Here is a 24,332-nt window from a genome sequence, read left to right as displayed (position 1 = left end):
TGCCTCTTTATCCCCATTTGTTAAATTGGAAGAATAATACTTACTCACCTACCAAATAGGGGTCATGTGAGAATTAATGAGGTAATATCTGTACAGTGCTTTGAGCATGCAAAGTGCTGTAAAAATGTTAATTATATTTAGGAATTCAGACATGGGAAGGTTAGATAGACAAGAGAGCTGGAGTAGCTCTTTCCTGAGTGGGATGTTGACATCTTTTCCAACTGCATGTACACTATATGTTTATTCAATAGTTTTATAGTGGTGGTACAGCTTCCCTTTTGAACAGCATGAAACACTTAAATATAGAATTAATTTTGTCCCATGCTACCAAAGTGCTTTAAGAAACTGAAATCCTCATAAAGATGCTCTTTAGGGTTAATAAATATACGATGCATATATTGGGAATATGCACATCTTACACACAAGCGATGCCATCATGATCCGTTCACAAGAGTAGGCACCAGACTAGCCTGTGAAATTCTCTGAAGAAATGAATCCATCCATCTCTAGGCTTCAGGAAACCCCACATTACCTTAATACAGTTACCACCATCATGCACCATCTTCCTGTCTAGGATGGGCACTTCCAGCAATATTTTAGAAATTCAGATAAAATGCTCCTCACTCTCCACATAGCCTTTTTTCCTTCAGTGGTGCCACAGACTGATCCCCTGAACATCCTTTCAGCCAGGAGTGGCACCAAGGTTTTTGCCGCTCTAGGCGGCAGCACTCCTCCTCTGAGCATTCGGCGGTGGGGGTCCTTCCGCTCCACGTCTTCGGGGCACTTCGGTGGCGGGTCCCGGAGTGAGTGACGGACCCGCCGCTGAATTTCCGCTGAAGACCCAGAGTGGAAGGACCCCCCGCCGCCAAATTTCCACTGAGGGCAGCAAAATGCAGCCCCCCAAATCCTACCTCCGTAGGCGACCGCCTAAGGTCACCTAGTGGAAGCGCCGGCCCTGCTTTCAGCCTCAGTAACTCACCACAACAATTCCAGGTCTCCTTCACTGTCTCCATGTTTTATTGTATTCCTCCAGCAGGCCACAGCCTGTAGTGTTGTTTACATATATTTACAATCTATAGGCAGCTTCCCCACTTCCTTCTAAGGAAGGGAACAGTACTAGCAGTATCTAGTCCTGTGTACTAGGAGCCATCCTTCAGGCTCCCTGCTCCTTATCCACACTTCCTGTCTGTTTTATATAATCCTAGCTGCTGGGGTTGCATCCCCCCTCAATTATCCCTCAGCTCTAGCTCTGCTGGTTGGCATTAGAGTGACAGGGTGCTGAGAGAGCTTCTGGCTCCAGGCACCCTGTTACATCTGGGTCTTGAGGAGCAATGGGTGGCCTCTCTACCACCCTGCTCGAGGAAGAAGACAGCTGTTGCATCTTAAAGACCCCAGGAAAACAGCACAGGGAGCAGAAACAAGCCAAAACCCACCCTAAAGATGTTAATGAACATCCCAAGATCTAAACAAAGGAGATTACTCCTAGCAGGAAACAGGGCTGGCAGTGTAGGGCTCTGTAAACATCATCCCATAAGTAGGTCGAGGTACATGCAGGTGATAGAATTAGGAAAACTCCTTAATGGGAAATAGTTTCTAGATTCTCTCACCTTCTCTCACAGCTCTGACAACATACATCTCTCTAGTGGCTTCTTATTTAAGAGGCTACTAGATGTCAGTTACTCCATTTGAAGACAGGAGTACTCTCCACCTGGACTGTCCTCTTAAACAAGTTCTTGGACAGTAGCGTCTGAATGAGATTCAGTTTGTTCTAAAAATGCTCCTTTTTGGCAAAATGGTGGCCCCTTCTGGAGATCCTCTTGCATCTTGTTAGATTAATGAATGGTAGCCAAGGCTATAGATCATCTAAGGTGTGCTCTGAGATCACATAGCAGACTTTCCATAAAAATATAACCCTGTCACTGATAGTAGGCAATCACCAGTCTCGAAAGACAATGGCGTAAGCGCCAGAGCAGTTCAGTTACTCTGGGTCATGCTGCAGTATCACAGTGCCGGACTAGCGCATAAGGTCTGCTATGGTTTCCTATTTGTTCTCTTCAATTTCCTCCCCTCTCTTCAACCTCTTTGATTCCCTAGTGCAGTGCAGTCCTTCAGTGTGGCCTGTTGCTAGCTGCAGCTGTCCAGTTTGTGGTACCAATGCTGAAAAGTTTTCAAGTCCCTCTTCAACCTGAGTCTCAATTGGCCCAGTGGCCTTGGAGCATCTGCAAGTTCTCCATACATGAGATCCTTTGGAATCCATCCATTGTTCATCCAGTACAGGTGGCCAAGCCATGCAGATGGACAAACCTATCACTGGTAAACCACTGTAAAATGAAGAAAATAAAAATAACTTAAAGATTAGTAGTATTGCAACTGCGAAGATAATGAACATGTCCTTTTTATCTCCCCTCAAAGTTCACATCATAATGCAATTTGTGAACAATAATGCTAGTAGAAACAAAGAAGAAACAAGGTAGTTTCTCTTCTATATGCTCAGAATTGCTGATCTCAAATGGAAAAATATTTATAAATTATCTTTGGATAGAATTGAATTATTTTTAAAAAATCTGATACTGATTTACAGTAAGGAAGCTTTACTAGCGCTCTAGATGTGAGAGGGTTGAAGAGTGCATATGAGAAGGTAGTACTTAAAAGTAGCTTTACAACACTTCCTGCTCAGAGGCTGTTCGTACCAAGCACCCAGGGTTAGATTCACAAAAAGTACATAGGCTCCTAACTGCCACTTTAGGTGCCCAAATCCCAGAATCAGGCCCCACTGGGATTCACAAAACCCCTGCTCAGCAGCCTCTGAGCCCCGGAGGCACCTAAAACCACTCTGTGCCTAAATTTTTGCAGTAACAGTTCTCTAGGCACCTATGTTTTTGCCTATGAGAATGCACGCTGCATCCCCGTGCCAGGCATCCAGACGCCTAAGTCCCAAGGCTTGCACCAACTGGGAGCAGATGAGAATTTTTCCACTTAACTGGCCTGTGAGGTCCGATCTCATAAGCTTCTCCACACCTAAGTTTCTTTGTGAATCTAGTTCTCTAGGTCTTTCACTTTTTTTCAGTGACAACTGTGCTGTATTCTAAAATGTGCATACGTTTTTGTATTTTACCTTTATTTTGTTGTTGTTGTAGCTTGTTAGGAGATGCATCTTAATCTGTTAACTTAATTTTGTTTCTTTCTGGTATTCTCAAGTTATTTCAGCATTTTATATAAGCATACATTAATCATTGTTGATGTTTTTTGGAAGGTACAGAAAAAGTGAGAGTGGCAAAGATCACCATGTATTCCTTATTCACAGGATTTTTACTTTAATGTAGTTGCTCAAGCATTGGTAGAAAACATTTTTGACGTAGTTTATGGCAGATTAAACTCACAATTACTGCTCATGTTAATGGAGACTTAATGCAAAACTTCCTGCACACTACTTTGGACGTTGGAAACTTTTCCCCTTAGCGGCTTCTGAGGGAAGTCGGCAATGGTGCGCCGCACAAGGTCACCACCCCGGCACCGCTCTCAGCGCTGGCCCCGGTCAAGCTCAGCCTCCGTAGACTCCCAGATGCCCTTGACCCAGCTGGACTTGGTGGCACCGGAGCTGAGCCAGCATGTGGCACCTGCCCCATCGGTGCACTGCTCCCCGGCGCCGGCGCTAGGACGGCACTGAAGGAACGTAAGGCTGAGGTCGCTGGCCCCGGACAGAAGGCACCGATCCTGGTCCTGAGAGCATCGGTACCGATCCCAGTTGGTAAGGAGCCGTTCTTCAGCCTCCCGACGACACCAAGTCACGGCACCACGTTGGCCATTGAGGTCGGCGTCTTCGGAGTCAGAAGTTGACTCAGGCCGCTCCAGCTACATCCGCAGGGCGCCAGTGGGCAGGGAGTCCCAGGCCGCGTGGCAACCCCAATGGGGACTGCAAGGACAACGGCCCTTTTGGACCCCGTGGGCCTATCCTCAACAGCAAGGGACCTCCTCCAGAGCTTCAAAGTCCGGCTATTTGGTACATCAATCCTGATCCCCGCGCAGGCACCCCTCCACAGCTAAGAAGGCCACGGTGTCCAGGCTGCAGAACACTTCTCCAGAGCACCGGCGAGCAGAAGTGGCACCGAGCCCGGTGCCGTCCCGGGGACAATCAACCAGGCAGGACCCGGACGTGCCCCTTGCCTATGAGGAGAGCAAGAAGGGCCGGTGAAGGAGGCACAGCAGCTCCTCATCTCCTCATCATCCCCAGACGAGGCTGTGGTGGGCACGACGGTGTCGGGGCCACCTCCGATAGACCACAGGGTGCACCAGGAGCTGCTCCACAGGGTTGCTCAGAACTTGGCGCACAGGCGGAGGAGATGGTTGAGCAGGAGGATCCTATGGTGGACATCCTAAGCCCTGGGGGTCCCTCCAGGATTGCGCTCCCACTCATAAAGACAATCCAGACCAACTACAAGACGGTCTGGCAAACCCCAGCCTCCAGCACACCAACGGCCAAGGGGGTAGAGAGGAAGTACTTGGCCCCTTCCAAGGGCTACAAGTTCCTATTTTGTCATCCGGCCCTCTGTTCTCTGGTCGTCTCATCCATTATTGAACGGGGACGTCATGGCCAACAAGCCCCGGCCTCCAAGGCCAAGGAGGCTAAACGGTAGGATCTCCAGTTACGGATTGCAAACCAGCAGGCAATCCTGAATAGGCATAATTTTAACTCCTGGGTGGCAGTTTCAAAATTTAAGGACCTCTTACCCCAGGGCTCTCAGCCTGAGTTTATGGCCCTTGTAGAAGAGGGAAAGGCAGTAGCCAAGACCTCTTTGCAGGCCTCTTTGGACTTGGTAGACACAGCAGCCAGAACAATCGCCTCGGGTGTGCTGAAGCCACGCCAAGCACCGCATCACGCTTCGGGCTTCCCGCCAGAGGTCCAGAACACCCTCCAGGACCTCCCCTTTGAAGGGTCTGGCCTCTTTTCAGATCAGACTGATGCCAGGCTGCGTAGCCTCAAAGACTCCTGGGTCACCCTCAAGTCATTGGGAATGCACACTCCGGCGACTCAGAGGAAGCCGTTCAAGCCTCAGCAGCGGCAGTACCAGCCTCGTCCTAGGCAGGAGCCTTATCGCAGGCAAGGCAGGGACAGTAGGCACAGGCGGAACAACGTGCCTAATCAGGGCCAGGGCAAGCCCCAGCCCGGCAATAAGCAGAGGGTTTGAAGGTGCGCTCGAGGACAGCGTACCAACCCAGCTCCCAGATCCTTCCCCAAGTTTCTTGAACCGGTTGTTCCACTTCTACCTTGCGTGATCCCGTATAACATCGGACTGTTGGGTCTTACGCACGGTACAAGTGGGATACACGCTGCAGTTCTCCTCCTTCCCTCCTACCCACCCCCCTTCCCCGTCCGTCTTCAGGACCTCTCTCACGAGCAACTCCTTATGCAGGAGGTTCAGTCACTCCTCGAGGCGAGTACGGTGGAGGAAGTCTCTTGGGAACTAAGGGGGAAAGGGGTTTACTCCCCTTTTCTTATCCCCAAGGCAAAGGGGGGCCTTTGGCCCATTTTAGACCTCTGCAGACTCAACAAATTCTTAGTCAAGATCGGCTTCTGTATGGTCTCCCTGGGCATTATTATCCCATCCCTGGATCCGGGGGATTGGTATGCTGCCCTCGACATGAAAAACGCGTACTTTCATATCGCCATTCACCCTGCTCACCGGCGGTTCCTACAGTTCGCCATAAACCAGTACCATTACCAGTTTACAGTCCTCCCATTCGGCCTGGCAGTAGCCCCCTGCGTGTTCACGAAATGCATGTCAGTAGTGGCAGCCTTTCTGCGAAAGAGGAGAATACGGGTATACGCATACCTAGACAATTGGCTCCTCACTGGTCGGTCCGAAGAGTAGGTCCGTTCCCATGTGACCATGGCCCTGGACGCATTCCGCAGGCTGGGTCTCCTCGTCAACATGCCCAAGTCTTCCCTGATACCAACGCAAAGGCTGGAGTTCATCGGGGTAGTGCTGGACTCGGTGCAGGCGTGAGCGAGCCTCCCAGAACCCAGATTCCTGGCCATCCAGCGCATGGTAGAATCGATGCTAAGGTTTCCCACTACTGTCTGTCTGCAGCTTCTAGGGCACGTGGCGGCGTGCACTTACGTGGTCAAGTATGCTCGGCTGAGACTCAGGATCTTACAAGCATGGCTCGTCCGATCGTATCACCCAAGCAGAGATCCCCTAGACCTCGATATGACTATTTCTGCCCAGGTGTTGGACTCCCTGCACTGGTGGCTGAATCGGACGGTAGTATGCAAGGGTATCCCCTTCACCGCACCGCAGCCTGCTCTGATGCTAGTGACAGATGCGTCAGACCTCGACTGGGGGGCTCACTTAGGGGACCTAAGGACACAGGGCCTGTGGTCCAGGGACGAAGTGTTGCTCCACATCAATGTGAAGGAGCTCAGGGCGGTTTGTCTGGCCTGCCAAACATTTCACGCTACTTTGGAAGGTCACAGCGTGATGGTTCTGACAGACAACACCACTTCCATATTTTATATAAACAAACAGGGCGGAGCCCACTCCTCTCCCCTCTGCCGCGAGGCTCTTCTCCTGTGGGACTTCTGTATAGCCCGCTCCATCCATCTCGAAGCAGCATACCTTCCGGGAGCGTGGAACGAGCTGGCGGACCGCCTCAGCAGCTTGTACCGCATGCACGAGTGGTCAGACATCTTGCAACTGGTCTTGCAGAAGTGGGGGTTTCCCCAAATGGACCTCTTTGCCACCAAGGACAAGAGCCAATGTCCACAGTTTTGTTTGTTCCAGAACCACAGTCCGGGCTCGGTCGCAGATGCGTTCGCGATCCCTTGGGGCGGGAGCCTGAAGTATGCCTTTCCTCCGCTCCCGCTCATCCACAGAGTCCTCCTCAAAGTTCGCAGGGACAAGGCGACGATAATTTTGATCGCCCCCCTTGGCCGTGTCAACACTGGTTTACGATCCTGCTAGAGCTGTCAGTGGCTGCCCCGATTGCCCTATCCATGCACCAGGATCTCATCATGCAGGACTGCGGGCGCCTGCTCCACCCAAATCTACAGTCTCTGCATCTCATGGCGTGGAAACTCTGTGGCTGAATGCTATGGAGAGCCAGTGCTTTCTTCTGGTAAGGCAAATTCTCCTTGGCAGTCGGAAACCCTCCACTAGTGCTACCTACCTAGCTAAGTGGAAAAGATTCTCCTGCTGGTGTGAGCCTAAGCAGGTACAGCCGCTCCAGGCCACCATTCCAGTCATCCTAGAATATCTCCTACATCTCAAGCATCAAGGTCCCGTCCCTTCCTCGATCAGGGTGCATCTGGCGGCCATTTCGGCGTTCCACCCGGGGGAATCCGAGTGTTTGGTGTTTTCTAACCCCCTGGTAGTGCGGTTCCTCCAGAGACTGGAGAGGGTGTTCCCTTACTCATGCCCACCGGACCCGCCCTGGAACCTAAATTTGGTCCTCTCCAAGCTCTGGGCCCTCCGTTTTTGAGCCCCTTACCTCTTGCTCTCTTCTCCACTTCTCCTGGAAGGTGGCATTCCTGGTGGCCATTATGTCTGCAAGGAGGATGTCCGAATTGAGGGCCCTCACCTTGGAACCGCCTTATACAGTCTTTTATAAGGACAAGGTGCAGCTCAGGCCGCACCCTAAATTCCTCCCTAAAGTAGTCTTGCAATTTCATATGGGCCAGGACGTGTTTGCTAGTGTTCTTTCCTAAACCACACACAGACCCAAGTCACCGTATCCTGCACATTCTGGATGTCCAACGGGCCCTGGTGTTCTATTTGGAGCTGACCAAGCCTTTCCACAAGTCGACACAATTGTTTGTCGCAATAGCTGACAGAATTAAAGGTCTTCCGGTCTTGGCGCAGCGTATATTGTCATGGATTGCGGACTGCATTTGCACATGCTACGAGCTGGCTAAGGTTCCCAGCCCCGGTGATCACGGCCCACTCAACCAGGGCGCAAACATCTTCATCAGCTTTCCTGGTGCAGGTCTCGATCCACGAGATTTGTAAAGCAGTCACTTGATTCTCGGTGCACACTTTCACAGCCCACTACACAGTCAATCAGCAGGCCAGAGATGATGCGGTAGTTGGCAGGGCTGTTCTCCAATCAATTGTTCCATGACTCCTACCCTCCTCTGATGGTAAGCTTGTGAGTCACCTAATGTGGAATGGATGTGAACAAGCACTTGAAGAAAAAACGGTTACCTACCTCTCGTAACTGTTCTTCGAGATGTGGTGTTCACGTCCGTTACACTCTCCACCCTCCTTCCCCTCTGAAGGGGGGTTGGGTTGGCAGGGGTGTATATGCACTGGCATGGAGGCGCCACTCTAGGGGACTCCCCTGCCGACCCAACGGGAGCCGCTAAGGGAAAAAGTTTCCGACGTCCGTGCACGTGGTGCACGCACACCTAATGTGGAATGGACGTGAGCAACACATCTTGAAGAACAACAGTTACGAAACATAGGTAACCATTTTTTCCAGAAGGTTCTTGCTAGACTTAGTACTTAGAAAGAAGATTAGTTGTTCTATTTCTAGGTGATCTTCTTTCCCAAAAAGTTTTCCAAGTAATCTGTTTAATCCTTCATTAATTAATTCCGTACCATTCATGCTCAAAATGAGATTATTTTCAGGTCAATTTAGAACATTTTGGAATAAAACCTGTGTTCAGCTTTCTTGTACTTCTCCCATTATTAGCTTGTTTATACTTTCCATATTTCTATGAATCGTAATACCAGCGACAGCCAGTTGTATATCTAACTGGATTATTTTAGTCATTGATGAGAACATCTGGTTGAATATCTTGTTCACCAAGGATACCTTCCCTTGCTCTGATTGAATGAACTGTTGTACATATGGTATATCAACAGAAAATTGTTTGTTTAATGCTATTGTGTTTCAGGTACCACTGTGTCCACTTTAACACACCTATTATTTCACATGGTACCCCTTTTACTTCCTACTACCTACTCTCTTTTGGTGTCTACTGGTTTGACAGAACAAGCAGTGTCTAAGCCACTTCCCTTTATATAAATGTTTTGGAGATTTACAGACACCGTACATTTATGCTGTATTCTTATTTTTACAGTTCCCAGCAGTCAACCATCCTCAATCTTTGGAGAGGAGATATTTAGGAATTTTAAGTGGTGTTTTGCTTGACCTTATGAAGGTAGGAAAAGCTGCATTATTTGTTTGTGTATATTATATAGGGGAAGTTCGCAGTGACCACTATATTTATATTTCCTAATACAGTCCCTTTTTAAAAAAGAATCTTCTGAACTTGTTTTGATAAACTTTAACAACCTCCATTGTTTGCAGCAGATCTTTGATATTTCCTGGGGGAAAGCCCCGAGGTCAGAAAAATACCTTTTGCTAGTGCCATGAAATTCTCTTCAGATTTGGCTGAGTTGTAATCTGCTAATAATCTTCATTTCTCTGTTCTGTATTACACTGTTACTGCTTGATTTTGGCAACATGCCAGAAACAATTAATATTCCAAGCTTGGGTCCCCACCATCACTCCAGCACCATACACTGCACCCTGAACAGTTAGAAGCCGAAACTCAGCCTGGCTGTTGTTGGAGCAGCTATACTGGCAGGGGTGTGAACCATCTTTGCTCCCATCAGCCACCCTCTCTTCTCAGCATTGTAACTGATGGAGCACTACAGGAGACCTTTTCCCTTCCCCACCTCCCACCCCCACTTGATGGGAGTGAGATGGGAATTCCTGGAGCAGAGACAAATACTAATAATTCATCATGGGAACCAAGATAGCATGAGTTCTAAACTCATCTTGAATATAGTGGGCCCAAATATCATCCATTGAGCCATATTGCCTTTCAAAAAAGAGCTGCTCATAGCTTTATCTTTTTCTGTGGAGTCTAAAATTGGGCTACTTGGGCATAATCCACTGTCTCAGTGTCTTGTGCATCCCCCTTTATTGGCTGCTTTCATATTGTTAGCTAATGTAATTAGCAGAAGCTCAATTGGTAGCAGTCTGTGTTGCAGTGCTGAGGACTGAAACACAGAGGTCATGATGCATGATAGGAAGGGTGGTGTTTGTAATAAAATTTGTCTTTCCCCTTCCTCTGTCTTGTAACTAGTTTTTTTTGTATGTTATTCCTAGATTTTTTAAGTCATTTGGGTTGCAAAATCAAGCACTTGAAAATTAAGAAATGCCAGAATTAAAGTTGTCTGTGAAACCTTAATTCTATCTTTCTTGTGTGTATTCATGGGAATTATTATATGGTTTTTAATTATATGATCTCCTATTGTCTTTTCCATAGGACTCTTTCCTCATTCAGTACACAGGGGCTGTTTAGAGAATGAGGTGGTTGGCAGTAGAACCCCTAGAGGTTAGAAGTATGTAAAAAATGGGGCTGTGGACTGCAAGAGGAGAAACGATGGTTTTGTAGTTAAGGCAGGTGAATGCTACACAGGAGAATTCACTGATATCCATGCCTCTACTGCTAACTTCCTAAGTGGTGCTGGGCGAATCACTTAAAATGTTGACATGTGGCCCCTATTTGTATGTTCCTCAGTTTCTGCATGCCCAGACACATGGAGCCTGATTGTCAGAACTGCTGAGCATTCTCAACTGTAATTGAAGTCCGTTGAGGCTATGGATTTTCAGCTCCTCTGAAGTAAGGGGCTGTGTCTGGAGGAATGAACACCAGGGTGAGAGTCCAGTGGCCCTGAATTCTAACCCTGCCTTCACCAGTGGTTTGCTGTGTGGCCTCAGGCTCTTTGCCTTACTTTCCCCATCTGTAAAATGGGGAAGAATAATCATCTCCTCTCACAGGGGACTTGTGAAGAAAATTCATTAGTATTTGCGAGGCAGTCCAAAACTGTACTGATGAGAGCCATAGAAAAGATCATAAAAAATTAATAATTCCGTGCATTGTATGGTGTGTAGTACAGGCAAGTCTACGCATTGTACTAGGAGGATAAAAAGAAGCCTCATTTCCTGAGCACCATCCATCCTGTGCACTGAATGAAGCAGGGGTCCTGTGGGGGGGGGGGGGGGGGAAATAGTATGTAGTCGCCTAATTAACAGGGTGTTATAATACAGACACACAAACGGGCTGAATTAAAGTTGCACAGGCACCTGATTCTGTTATTTCCTAACTTTTAAATGGTTGACAATGCAACACGAATAACTTTATTTTAATATAGGTTTTGTTTTGGGTGTTTGTTTATTTAGAAAGAGGTAAGGGATACAGAAAGATGAATTATGAATAGAATACATTTATCCTCGCTGATGATAGTCTATGTTCTATTGACAGGGCCAGCTCTAGGCACCAGCATCCCAAGCATGTGCTAGGGGCGGCATTCCGGCCCTTTGGGGCAGCACTCCGGCCCTTTTTTTGTTTTGTTTTAGTGGCGGCAGCACTCCGCTTTTTTGCTTGGGGCGGCAAAAAACCTGGAGGCGGCCCTGTCTACTGAGCCAATAATTTCTAAGTGTGGCTCTGATCCTGCAAAGACTTATGCATGCGTTTAACTTTAGTTTCCATGAGATTACTCACTGTATGTAATGGAACAACTTTACACTGTGAGCAATCGGTTTGCTTTCATGTTCCACCGTGGTATGTATTGGTTCTAAATATGAAACACAGATAGCCTTAGGATATCTTACAACTTTTTAAAAGCTGTATTTTGTTATAAATTACCAATAACTGTTGGAGGATAAGAGAGAACATAGAAATAATATGTTCTCTGTGTTCATAGTAGACAAAAATGTCCTATTTTAGTTCAAGTATGAGTATTGTTTGCTTCTCATATTAACTTACCACTACTATTAACTAACAATATATTTCTTACAGAACTTGTGCAAATAGCAGTCATAATATGTTGCAAATTAGTCACCCCTGTTAGTTTCTAACTTTATAATTAAATGTTCATTCTCTAAATATCAAAAATGTTATCTGTCTTCAGAAATAGAACAAACATCACCAATTTTATAATAGGAATTTCCTTCTGACTACTGTAGATGAATTACTGGTGAAATCATAGCCCCACGAAATCAATGACAAAACTCCCTACGTGTGTGTGTGTGTGTTAAGTTTTAAAGCATATTTTTATAAATAGCAAAGCTCTTTGAATGAACTTTATCAAACCTCTTTTATTATGTATCATTTTTGTGTGTATGTTTATTGCTTCTGAAAGCAGAATTGTTCTTCACTCTCACACTTCCGTGGCTTTATCTTGCAATTAGAAACAAGGAACTTAGTTTCTTAGAGACCTGTGCAGCTCAGTATTGAGATGAGTTCAATACAGTATAAATGGAGTGATGATTTGCTGTTAAATGGTATATTAATATAACTGTAAATCATTCTTGCAGTTGCACATAATAATCTCACAGAAACTATTGAGATGAGAAGCTCAAAACTATTGAGCTACAAGTTTTGCTGTGACTGATTTAAATACTAATACTTGTTTAAAATCCAGACTTTGTTTTCCAAAGAATTTGCTGAAGCTGGATCCAGCAGATAGATACTTGACAGAGCAATGTTTGAACCATCCTTCGTTTCAAACTCAGAGACTCTTGGATCGTTGTGGAAGTTCACCTTCACGGTCAGCTAAGAGAAAACCTTACCATGTAGACAGCAACACATTGTCTAACAGGTAAATACAGTAACCAGATCCTCATCAGCTTCATTTGTTGCATTAATGAGTAAGTTCCTTTTAGGTTTAAATATTAAATAATCTTCACAAAAAGAACACAAGATGTCTGATAATTTTGTCATATTGGTATACATATTGTTTTCTATGTCTGAGGTTAACATGAGAGATAAAGCCAGTTCATCCCTAAAGCACTCTTCTTCCACACTCACTTTTGGTAATCGATTAAAGATAGGTTAAAGGCCCAGTTACATAAAATAAAATAAGTGTGTGTGTGTGTATATATGTGTGTATATATATATGTGTGTGTATAATATATAATATAGTATTTTTTTTTGTAGTTGTAATAAAAATATGGGGCTGATAGCACTGCCTGTTAAACTTGCCCAACACTCCCCATTATAAGTCACTGTTTTCAGTTGCTTACAACTTTGTCAAACTTCAACCATTCAAGCTGAAACTTTCCTTTCTAGGTGTCTGGCTGTGGCTGATATTTTTTGAAAAATTCAGCAAAAATGGTTCAGCCGTTTCTGAAAATGAGCCTAGGGTTTGCCTATGTTAAAAAAAAAAATTTGCCTTGGAGCAGAGACTTCAAATTTGGCAGACAGGTGGCATTTGTGACAAATGTGCCTTTTGTTGTTCCCCTGAAAATCCACCCAAATTTGGCCAATTGCATTTCACACATATCAAGTACAGTCAAACCCCGCAATAAGGTGCCCCGCCATAACGCAAAATCACATATAACGCGATCACAATTTGGCCCCTGTTTTAAGACATACTGTATTACTGTATGTACCAGTGGTCCCCCAACACCATGCCACCTGCCAGGATATTGATGTGCCCCCACCTAGTGCCAGGCAAGGGAGAGAAGCTGCGGCCCCGCGCCTGCCGGGGACAGTGAGCACCGGCACCCGCAGCCCTGTTGTTCACAGCTTTAAGAGGAGCTGTGGCCCCGTGCCTGCTGGGAACAGAGAGCTCCAGGACTGCGGGCGCCGGTGCTCTCTGACCCGGGCAGGCGCGGGCCACAGCTTCTCTCCCCTGCTGGGCACTAGGCGGCGCACATCAATGCACCGCCTTGGGGACCACTGATGGGCTTGAAACCCCGCTATACCGCGACCCCGCATTTAGCGCGATGTAATTTTTTGGACCCCAAACATTGCGGTATAGCGGGGTTTCACTGTATAGACTTCTGAGATTTTAAAGAGACGAGGTGGGTGAGGTAGTATCTTTTATTGCACCAATATAAAAGGTTGTTACAAGGAGGAGGGAGAAAATTATTCTCCTTAATCTCTCAGGGTGGACAAAAATCTTAAATTACAGCAAAGGCAGTTTACATTGGACATTAGGAAAAACTTCCTAACTGTCCAGGGTAGTTAAGCACTGAAATAAATTGCCTGGGTAGGTTGTGGACACTCCATCATTGGAGGTTTTTAAGAGCAGATTAGACAAACACGTTTCGGGGATGGTCTAGATAATATTTAGTCTTGCCATGAGTGCAGGGGACTGGACCAAATGACCTCTTGAAGTCCCTTCCAGTCCTATGATTCTGTGAACTTCTCAATGAAAGACATTACCTTACCCATCTTGTCTTTCTAATCTGGGAGCGACATAGTTACAACACCACTGCAAACATTAGATTTTGGCAGCTGGATATTTTATCTGATCTGGGCATGCTCCAGCCTGGGCCTGAGCAGGACTATCTCTGCAATAGCAGCTCTGGACTGCTGGGTCTAGATACCTGAGCTGGGAGCAGGGACACAATCTCAAGCAGCGTGGAGGAGGAAGCTGTCTGGTTCAAATACACAGGGGATAAGAGCCAGACCTGCAGTGATAGGGAATAGATTGGGAAAAGGAGACGGGGGGGAGGCTAAGATTGGGACTAGAATCCAGGGAGGGAAATGAGGTTTGGGGGTGGTCTGGGAGTCAGTAGTTGGGATAAGGGTGAGATCAGCTGAGGAGCTGGGCAGGAGACTGGGACTGAGAACGATGGACAGGCAACCTTAATCTTAGCATTTCCTCACTTTTGAGTGCTTGATTTGGCAATCTTAATGTTCTCTTACTGTAGTTTTTTGTGTGCAATACATAATATACATCTAAACTGTGAAGTGATGATCACAACCCAAAATAACACCACTTACTCTTAGGTTATGATTCAATTTGTGTGAATATTTGAAGTGAATTCAACTATTAAATTAGAAATCTGAATTATTTTTAAAAAAAAAGACCTTTTATTTTATTTTTAATTATTTTTTGTGACTAAAGGACTCATGTCTACTTTTTAAAATAGCCCTATAATATATGATATTGATCAGCTCTTCTCTCTCAAAAGTTTGATCATGTAAATCTAATTTATTTGTAAGTGAAAGAGATTTAAAAAATAAACCGCATTATAAGCATTTAATTCCATAAATGCTTCTATCTCTATTGTGGAAGATGCTAGATAAAAATAGACATTATATGCCAATGTGTAAGAATACATGCATAGCATTTTATATTTCAGACCTTTAGACAGATGGGGCAGGTGGATGAGGGAATCAGGGAGCTCCAGTCAAAAGCGGGGTCCTTTGTTGTGATTGACACTAGGAGTCCTAGAGGATAGGCATCTTCCCTAGTGGCATCCTTCCGAAGGTATGCAGAGCAGTGACTGATCTCCTCTGGATCTTAGACCATCTGCAGTCATAGGCCTTTTCTCTTGCACGCCTCCTATGATCCACTGAAATTGAGCACCTATTATCTTCACTTTGAGATCTGGGACAGCAAAGTTCATCTTCTGTAAATCACCTCAGATGTGCGGGAGAGAAACTCTGTTGTTCTTACAGGTGCCTAGGAGATCGCCTCTTCTCCTGTTCTGCTCCTCTTGTGCACCTTTGAAGGCATGATGTGGAAGAGAGAGATCTAGCCCCATAAAAAACTTTGTACCCAGTGCGTAAAATTTCCCATGTCAACCTGATTAAAGTTTTCAGGACTCCTTCTATTTCTTATATTTAAAAAAAGTTAGTTTAAGGTTGTTGAAGTTATTATTATAACCCTATGCAAAATACATAACTAGATAATGAAAGCATTACCATTAAAATCCTAAGCATAAAAAGGGTAGAAATAACCAGTTACGATTATTTGCATAAAAATTGTATCACCTTTTCAATCTATCCATTGTTTGGCAGTACTGATGTGACACTTCACCTTGCACATTTCAATAACTGTTACATTTGATATGTAAGATGTACTCAAGAACTGTTTCACCAGAACATAGCTATTCTTCTCTTCTCCCCTCTCCCTCCCCCCCATATATTAGCGCTGTAGATATTGAAAGGATTCAAAGCTGCTGTTGGAATGTATAAGTTAAGTTTTAAAATGTATTGTCATTAACTAATTGTACGAATTAGAAGCAAAAATTTGGCTATCAGGACATAATACATTGTTATTTCTTAGCAGCAAATACTTGCACATTTATTTGTTCTAGGGATTTGGGATGGTGGAATTCCTGGTGCCTAATTTGCAGTATATAAATCACCACAGTTAAATTAGCTCTCAGTTTTGAATTGAGTACTCCATTTAGAAATTAGTGTACTTTATTGAAGTTGGGAGTTATTAATATGTATGGTACTGTGTTAATCCTTGTTCATATGCTTTTTAATGTAGAAATCAAGCCAGCAAAAGCTCTGCTGTGCAGTCACATCACAGATCGAATAGCAAGGATATGCAGACTCTAGGGGCTGGACTGCAAAGAGGAGAAGAGGTTCTTCCAGCAAATGAAAGCTTTCTAAATGGAAATCTTCCTGCAGCTGCACACAGTCCAATGCATTCAAAAAAACCAAGCAACCCACCTGGATCTGGCAACAAGGATCTAGCCAATAACAACATACCACATCTTCTCAGTCCAAAGGAATCAAAGACAAAAACAGAATTTGATTTTAATTTGGAACCAAAAGCTTCTGATGGTCCAGGCACAAAATATCTGAAGTCAAACACCAGATCTCAGCAGAACCGGCACTCATTTATGGAAACTTCTCAAAGCAAAACTGGCACTCTGCAGCCAAGTGAGAAACATAGTCGCCACAGCTATATTGATACTATACCCCAGTCTTCAAAGAGTCCCTCCTATCGGACAAAGTCAAAGACTCATGGGGTTCTAACAGATTCGAAATCTGTGGGTAATCTTTCTGAGGCCAGGGCTCAAATTGCGGAACCAAATAGCAGTAGGTATTTTCCATCAAGCTGCTTGGACTTGAACTCTCCTACCAGTCCTACTCCACCCCGGCACAGTGACAATAGAACTTTACTCAGTCCTTCGGGCAGGAATAACCGAAGTGATGGTACCCTGGATTCCCGAAGACCGCCAACAAGACATTCCAAAACCATGGAAGAGTTGAAATTGCCAGATCACATGGATGGAAGCCATTCACATTCATTATCTGCCCCACATGAATCGTTTTCATATGGTCTAGGTTACACAAGTCCCTTTTCCTCACAGCAGCGCCCTCATAGACATTCCATGTATGTGAGCCGAGACAGAGTGAGGTCCAAGGGCTCAGAGGGTGGCTTAAGCGTAGGGCAGGGGATGGCAGCCAGAGCAAACAGCCTGCAACTGTTATCTCCACAGGTGCAGCATAGGTCACTCACACGATCTGTTGGCTCTTCACGGGAAGACTGTACAGAAGATACTAATAGGGTTAGTTTGAAATGTTGTCTATTGAAGAAGTTTTTTTTCTCTGTATTTCTTGCATGCATGTAGGCTCAGATGGTCAAAAGTGGCCTCTAATTTTGTATGGGTTTTTTTGTTTTGTTTTGTTTTTTTACTTCAAAAGAAGGGAGGTTGGATTTTCTGAGATGCTGAGGTATCCACCATTCAAAATAAGAGGGCACTTTTAAAAATTTGGGCCACAATGAAGCATACAGTCACTTCTAGCAAAATACTGAAAATGTGAGAACAGTCAAGTTGTGTAAAATAATGTGATTTGATACGTGGTCACTGAACCAGTGTTTATGCTAACTGATGTAATTTTTACTAGGTTATTTTTCTTAATTAACTTTCTCTATTTGGATTTTGTAGCATGCCTTGCTGTAAATAGTAATCTTAAACATTTCTGAATTGGGATTTTCTGTCACTTAACCTGCAGCATGAGTTTATTGATACAGTGGTCACGGTTAAAAAGTCAGCATTTGCTAGCAGGTGTGACAGTACGGTATCTGAGATACGGCAGTATTTCTCTATGCTAAGGGTATATCTGCACTGCAGTTGTGAGGCGTGATTGCAGCCCGTGTAGACCTACCCGACCTAGCTTTAATCTAGCTAGCTTGAGTAACAGTAGCAGTGAAGCCACAGCAGGCACAGCTGGCTCCACGAGCTAGCCCTGCCTGCCAAAGACCCTGGGCACATACTTGAGTGGCCATCGCCCGTGCAGCCTTTCAGACTTCCCAACTGCAGTGTCAATGTACGCCTAATGTAATAAATAACTGGGGGATGTGAGCGACTATAGTGTAGGAATCGTTAACAAATGCTGACTCTCAATGGTGATCCCTGTATGTGTCACAAACCCACCTGTCAAGCTTGATAATTTACATAGTCTATATGCAGAACCATCTCCTCTCACTCTGCTTTTACACTGCCCCTTTCTGGTCAGTGTGAACTGAGGTTATTTTGCTTATGCACTTCACAGTTATGGTATCTCTCTGTGGAGACTGTAGTTTAGCCTTAATTTGTGTATTATGGATCTTCTCCAAAGATTGGGCCAGATTCTGTGCTGATTTGATTCTTTATTCAGTCCTATTGACTTAATTGAAAGTACACATAGGGTTGTAAATCAGTACAAAATGTGTCCCAAAATCTTTTTTTTTAAACTTGATACTGTTCTTGGAGATTTTTGCAAAGTTGGACAGTAATATGGTACAAAGAGAAGTACTTCCATACAATGCTCATTTCACATAAGTACCTGCAAATATAAGCAGCATGGTGAATTCTAAGGGAATTTAAAAATGGTGTGCAATTTGTTGACAAATTTAAAAGGGTTTTGAAAAGAGCTACAAGAATGATTCAAGGTCTAGAAAATATGCCTTATAGTGAGACACTAAACAAGCTCAATCTATTTAGTTTATCCAAGAGAAAGTTAAGAGATGACTTGATCTTGGTCTACGAGAACCTACAGGGGAAGAGATCTCCAGGCCAATAGAAAAGGCCTAAACAAATCCAGTTGTTAGGAGCTGAAGCTAGACAAATTCAGACTAGAAATGAGGTGCAAACTTTTTAAATAGTGACGGTAACTAACCATTGGAATAAATAACCTAAGGATATGGTGGATTGTTCATCACTTGAAGTCTTTAAATCAAGACTGGATATCTTTCTAAAAGCTATGCTGGAACTCAGACAAAAGGTATGGGCTTGATGCATAAATTATTGGGGAAGGTTCTTTGGCTTGTGTTATGCAGAAGATCAAATTAGATGATCATGGTGTTCCCTTCTGAGTTTAAAATATGTGAATCTATGAAATACTTGTAATAGAAAGGTTTAGGAATATATCCAAGGATGGCATGAGATTAGACAAACTTTTTTATGCATCTGTGTCAATTCCAATATCTAATGAAATTGCTCTTTCATTCCTGTTTAATCATTGCCATCCTTAACCATCTGCAGAACTCTATCAGCTGAGGGGACAGCATAAAGTTTAATTGATATCAGGGCTAGAGCTATTTTTAAAATTCTGTACTATGTAATCATGCATATCCAGCTATTTGGGATGTATTTGGTTGCCTGGTTATTCCAAGCTGTGCTTGGTTCCCCATTACACAGTATCTAATAATAGAAGTTGGAATTTATTGACCACTTCACATGTTCTGAGCACTTCACAAACATTGACTTATTAGTCCTCCCAGCCCACTTTTCAGGCAGGTACATAGGTAAGATGTAGGATTCCCAGTTTACAGAGGTGGAAAGTGAAACAGAAAGGTGATATGAATTCCCTAACGCCACCCAGCAAGACGTTGGCCAAGCATGGAACCACCTGATGCCTATCCCTCTATGCCATGATGCTTCCCAGCCATACTACCTCTTTCTGTGTCTTTCACTCTTTGCTTGATAAGCAAGGAGCCATCAATTAGGTATTCCTAATTGTCTATAAATTGAATGTTTCTCTGTTCCTGGGCGTGTGGATCTCTCTGAGAGAGAAATAATATTTGCCGATGCATTAATTCTTAAAGTAATACGACTCTCTTTCTAGAAATCATATTAATACAAGTTTTTGTATACTTGCCACATCAGCTCAGACATGATTGCAGTAGGAGAAGCCCTTCCGTTCCATGGATGTCCCCAGGCATGACAACTGTGAACTATTTTAAAAGAAAAGTAACCTTTAAAATGGTGCTGCAGTAGATGCTTTGCAAAATTAGGTTTTATTTCCCCCGTGTGCTCATTTTCCAGCTTGCATTTCAGTTAAGCTGGTTGTATTCATGATCACGCCGTCAGTATAATGGTTACTGAAACAGAGCAGTGGTTTCCACCATTCAGTGACAGGGTACTTCCTGATTGCTAGCTTATATTTTTATTCTGTGATTTAATAGTATCTTTTACAATGAGTCTTATTGTAGTGAATGTTAATTCAATAAGTAATTTTAATGGTATTTCACATTGTGTGGAGACATTGAGTGTAATTATCAAATCATTTTTGTCTTTTGACAACCAGTTGACAAATGCATATTTTAGTTAGGAAAAATGTTGTACCTTCCATCTTTATTGCATTGATTCATTTTGGCTTGGTTAGGAATGTCTGTCTGACTTAGCAGTTTCTAATTCATTTTATATGCGTTTGTCTCTTAAGGCTAACATTTTCAATCCCGAATATCTCAAGTAATGTTTCTAAATCCATATTTAGGCAAAGTAAAAGTGTAAAAGAATAAAAGTGGCTTCATTTTTCTGAGATGCTGAGCACTCATAAATCTCCCTGATGCTAATAGAACTTAATGGTGCCTATTACCTTTTGAAAAATCTGGCAATTTTTACGTACATGCTTAAATGTGGATTTAGGAGCCTAGGTTTGAACATATTGATCCAAAGTAAGAGTTAAATACTTTTTATGCTCTCTCCTGCTCTTCCCTCTATATTGAGGTACAATATCAAGATAAAGTTAAAATGGATTTGTAAACTATTATGGTCAGAAAATTCAGTCATAAGGAACAAGGATAGTGAACATCAGGAAGTTTGTAAATTCTCAAATCTCTTCAACTATTGTTTGTTTTCACAGGGTTGACAAAACTAGTTAGAATTCATAAACATTTCTGATTGTATAAAGTAATTTTTTTCCAAAACTTGGGGGGGGGGGTTAGGTGGAGTGGGGTGGTCAGGTCAACTATATTTTAGTTAAAGGAAAGCCTGTGCTCTGTTTTAAAAGAATTGCTCCCTAAAGCTCTTTGCTCAAAAGCTGAGTTGAGCACAAATTTGTCTTACATACTTTATCAAATTTTCTGATTTTTCTCTTCCCCACCCTCTCTCTCTCTCTCTCTCTCTCTCTCTCTCTCTCAATCTGTTTTATGAATTTCCTTTTAGCAATTTCCTTTCCTCTTCCTGTTAGCTGTACAAGGTCTGTTTAAAGGGAAAATTCCTTGCTTGACTGTCTTTTAGATGTCACTAAGTCCTTTGGTGGGAGGAAAAAAGTCAGATTATTAGCTTATTAGATAGATATTGGCTTTTGGGTTGTTGTTTAAGTCCACTTTTTGGGTGGGTATTTGTTTTTATTTTGTGTTTTGTTTTAAAAGATGAACACGAGAGAGTAAAAGAATAGGAAAGATAAATGACATCTTCTGTTTCTCTCACTTGCAGTTTAACTGCTGAAAAATCACAGGTACATCAAACAAGAAGCAACTTTATCAGGCATTTTAGCACCTTGCAAACTTTTAGCAGAATTGGGCTGTAGTTTAAGGCATGTTTTTAGCTTGCCTTTCTGGTAACAGCAGCATTGCAGGATATACTTATCTGGGCTGACTAAACCAGATTTTATTAGATAGATGGCAGGATAGAAGGAAATAGGCAAGAGGAAAATGAGGTGGGGAAGGAAATTAATAACTCAGGGGGGAGTCAATAGCAGAAACCTTAAATTCACATCCTAAATATTGCTAAGGATCTAACTGACCCACCGGTGGTGGGGGTGTCATCTGGTTATCTCTTCTCACAGGGTCTGGCTAGAACTGGGGTCTCAAACATGTGGCCCGCGGGCGGCCCGCCAAGCTCCCCGCGCCCCCCCACCAGTTACTTCCTGTTGCCGCCAAACTCCCCCCACCCCCACCCCGAGTTATTTTATGCGGCAGCTAAGCTCCCCGGGCACTGCTCCCCAATGTTTAGGGCTGGGTCTCTCCCCCGGCCCTGCCTGCTGCCCCCACGCACCTCCCCCGAGTGTCCCCTGGCCTCACCAGGGAGCCTGCAGCTCATGCTGACTCGGCTTCGCTCTGCCTGCTTCTGGCATCACCTGCTGCCGCAGGGTCCCAGTGCCTCCCTCCACTAGGGCAGGCTGCCCTTCCCCTGGCCTTCTGCCCTAGTCCTGAGCCTCTCCAATGCCCTGAGCCCCTCATCCACAGCCCTCACCCCTGCACCCCCTCCTATTCCCAAACTCCATTCCAGAGCCTGCACCCTACCCCCTGCCCCAGCCCGGAGCCTGCACCCAAACTCCATCCCAGAGAGTCTACACCCCAGACCCCCTTCCCCATCCAAACTCCCTCCCAGAGCCCTAGGCAGGTGGGGGCGGAGTTTTGGGGGGGCAGGTTCTTGGCACCACCAACATTTCTACAAACCTGCCACCCCTGGAAGAGGCAGAGCAGGGGTGGAGTGGTGGTGCAGCCCAGTGCAGTGGGGGGGCTTTACTGAGTGTATATATTTTATTAAAGCAGCTTGGAGGAGGAGGTGGAGAAGAGATGGGGCAGGGGCGGGGCCTGATGGAAAGGGTGGAGTGGGGGCGGGGCCAGGGGCAGCAAGGGGTGTGTGTCAGTGATGCGGCCCCCAGGCCAATGCACTAGTCCTCATGTGGCCCTCGTGGTCATTTGAGTTTGAGACCCCTGGGCTAGGACATCTTTCCAAGTTGGGAAATAATTGGTGGTAAATGTCTGGGTCCAAGCAAATTCTGGCAATTGGGGGCCATAGGCACAACACGATGCAGGGTTCCCCTGTGGCTCTGTCCCTGTAGCCCCACTCCAAGACTGTGGCTCTTCCTGTGCTTGGAGAAACTGGGGCAGCAGCACAGAGCTTCCTTCTCCCCCAACCAGGACTGGCAGCAGGAGGCCCCTCTTCTCCCGTGGAGAGACGGGGTGGCAGCAGGATGCCCCTCCCCGCCCCCCCAGTACTTACAGCTTGGCTGCTGAGGTATTTGGGTGAATGAGCAGAGCCCTCTGCACTTTTCTCTCCTAATACACATACAGTCCTCTACTGAAGTTGTCTTGGCAGCTCCTCAGACCCCTCCCACCACCCACAGCAGCAGGTCTTAGAGTTAATACCTCCATTGTAATACATTCATTAGTTCACCAGTCTGAGAGCTATTATTTCAGGCTTTCAGGCAAACATTGCTCCATTGGTTACACTTGGGTCACGTTACCAAATTTTCTTCACAACCATAACAGCCAGACTCTTTTTTTTTTTTTTAATGAAAGCTAAGATTCTGGTGTAATCGTGTAACTCCAGAACCTGGGACCCTAGGCATGAGCCTCTAGTGCCTCTGCCTTAATCCCTTCCTGGTGACTGACCGCCATTACTATGAGGCTGATTGACATGCAACACCAGTTGTCATCTGCTCCCTTCTTCCTCCCAGCAAGTTGTCACATAGCCTCAAGAAAAGCAATGTACGGAGTGGGGTGGCAGCCTTGCTCTATCAAAATTAACCAACCAAAATGCCTGTTTGGTGAATGCCTGTATTCCTCTCCATATTTGTAATCACACCAAAAGTCTTGAAAATCCCTGAGCATTTCTTCCAGTTTAAACACATCTAGTGTGTACCAATCTGTGTTTGCAATTTTTGCTTATTTTATAAACAGTTTTATAGGACAGATTGAGCAAAAACTTGGACAATTTAAGACTTTAACCTGGTGTGCCGGACTCTGCACAATGCCTCGTCTAAGCAGAATACAATGATGTTTTAGTTGATCTCTAGAACCCACAATGATCAATGGATTCAAAACTAACTACACCTCTACCTCGATATAACGCTGTCCTCGGGAGCCAAAAAATCTTACCGCGTTATAGGTGAAATCGCGTTATATCGAACTTGCTTTGATCCACCGGAGAGCGCAGCCCCGCCCCCACAGAGCACTGCTTTACCGCGTTCTATCTGAATTCGTGTTGTGTCAGGTCACATTATATCGGGGTAGAGGTGTATAAGAAACTGACCCAGCCCTAGTCAGAAATACCTTTTGTGGTAATCAAAGCACTGGACTGGGACCTGAGAAATCTGGGTTCAGTTCCTGACTCCATCAGATTTCTTGTGTGATCATGGGCAAGTCACTTAAAATCTCTGCCTCTATTCTAGAAAGCCCTGCAAGCACCTGATTAAGTTTAGTCATGTGGTTAAGTCCGAATTAAGTCAAAGTACATGCATAAGGACTTTGCTAAATAGACCTGGACTTTAAAACGCTTTCCTGAATCAGGATCTCTTTATCTCATTTCCTTATCTATTGAACAGAAATAATACTTTCTTCCACTTTTTCTCATGTTTATTTAGATTGTAAGCTCTTTGGGGCAGGAATTGTTGCTTG

General features: G+C 44.7%; 1 protein-coding gene across 3 annotated transcripts in view; it reads left to right on the top strand.

Annotated features, from left to right (window-relative positions):
* Positions 1 to 24,332, top strand: part of CDKL5 (cyclin dependent kinase like 5) — a 204,067-nt gene that overhangs the window by 156,371 nt on the left and 23,364 nt on the right. For all 3 annotated transcript variants that reach the window (XM_054006740.1, XM_054006747.1, XM_054006732.1), the window contains exons 10-12: positions 9,083 to 9,163; positions 12,457 to 12,617; positions 16,254 to 17,283. In XM_054006740.1, the coding sequence (XP_053862715.1) occupies positions 9,083 to 9,163; positions 12,457 to 12,617; positions 16,254 to 17,283 (1,272 nt within the window). The remainder of the gene's footprint in view (positions 1 to 9,082; positions 9,164 to 12,456; positions 12,618 to 16,253; positions 17,284 to 24,332) is intronic.

This window comes from Malaclemys terrapin, chromosome 1 (assembly GCF_027887155.1).
Source record: "Malaclemys terrapin pileata isolate rMalTer1 chromosome 1, rMalTer1.hap1, whole genome shotgun sequence".
Taxonomy (NCBI): Eukaryota; Metazoa; Chordata; order Testudines; family Emydidae; genus Malaclemys; species Malaclemys terrapin.
This window is presented reverse-complemented; position numbering and strand designations above follow the sequence as displayed.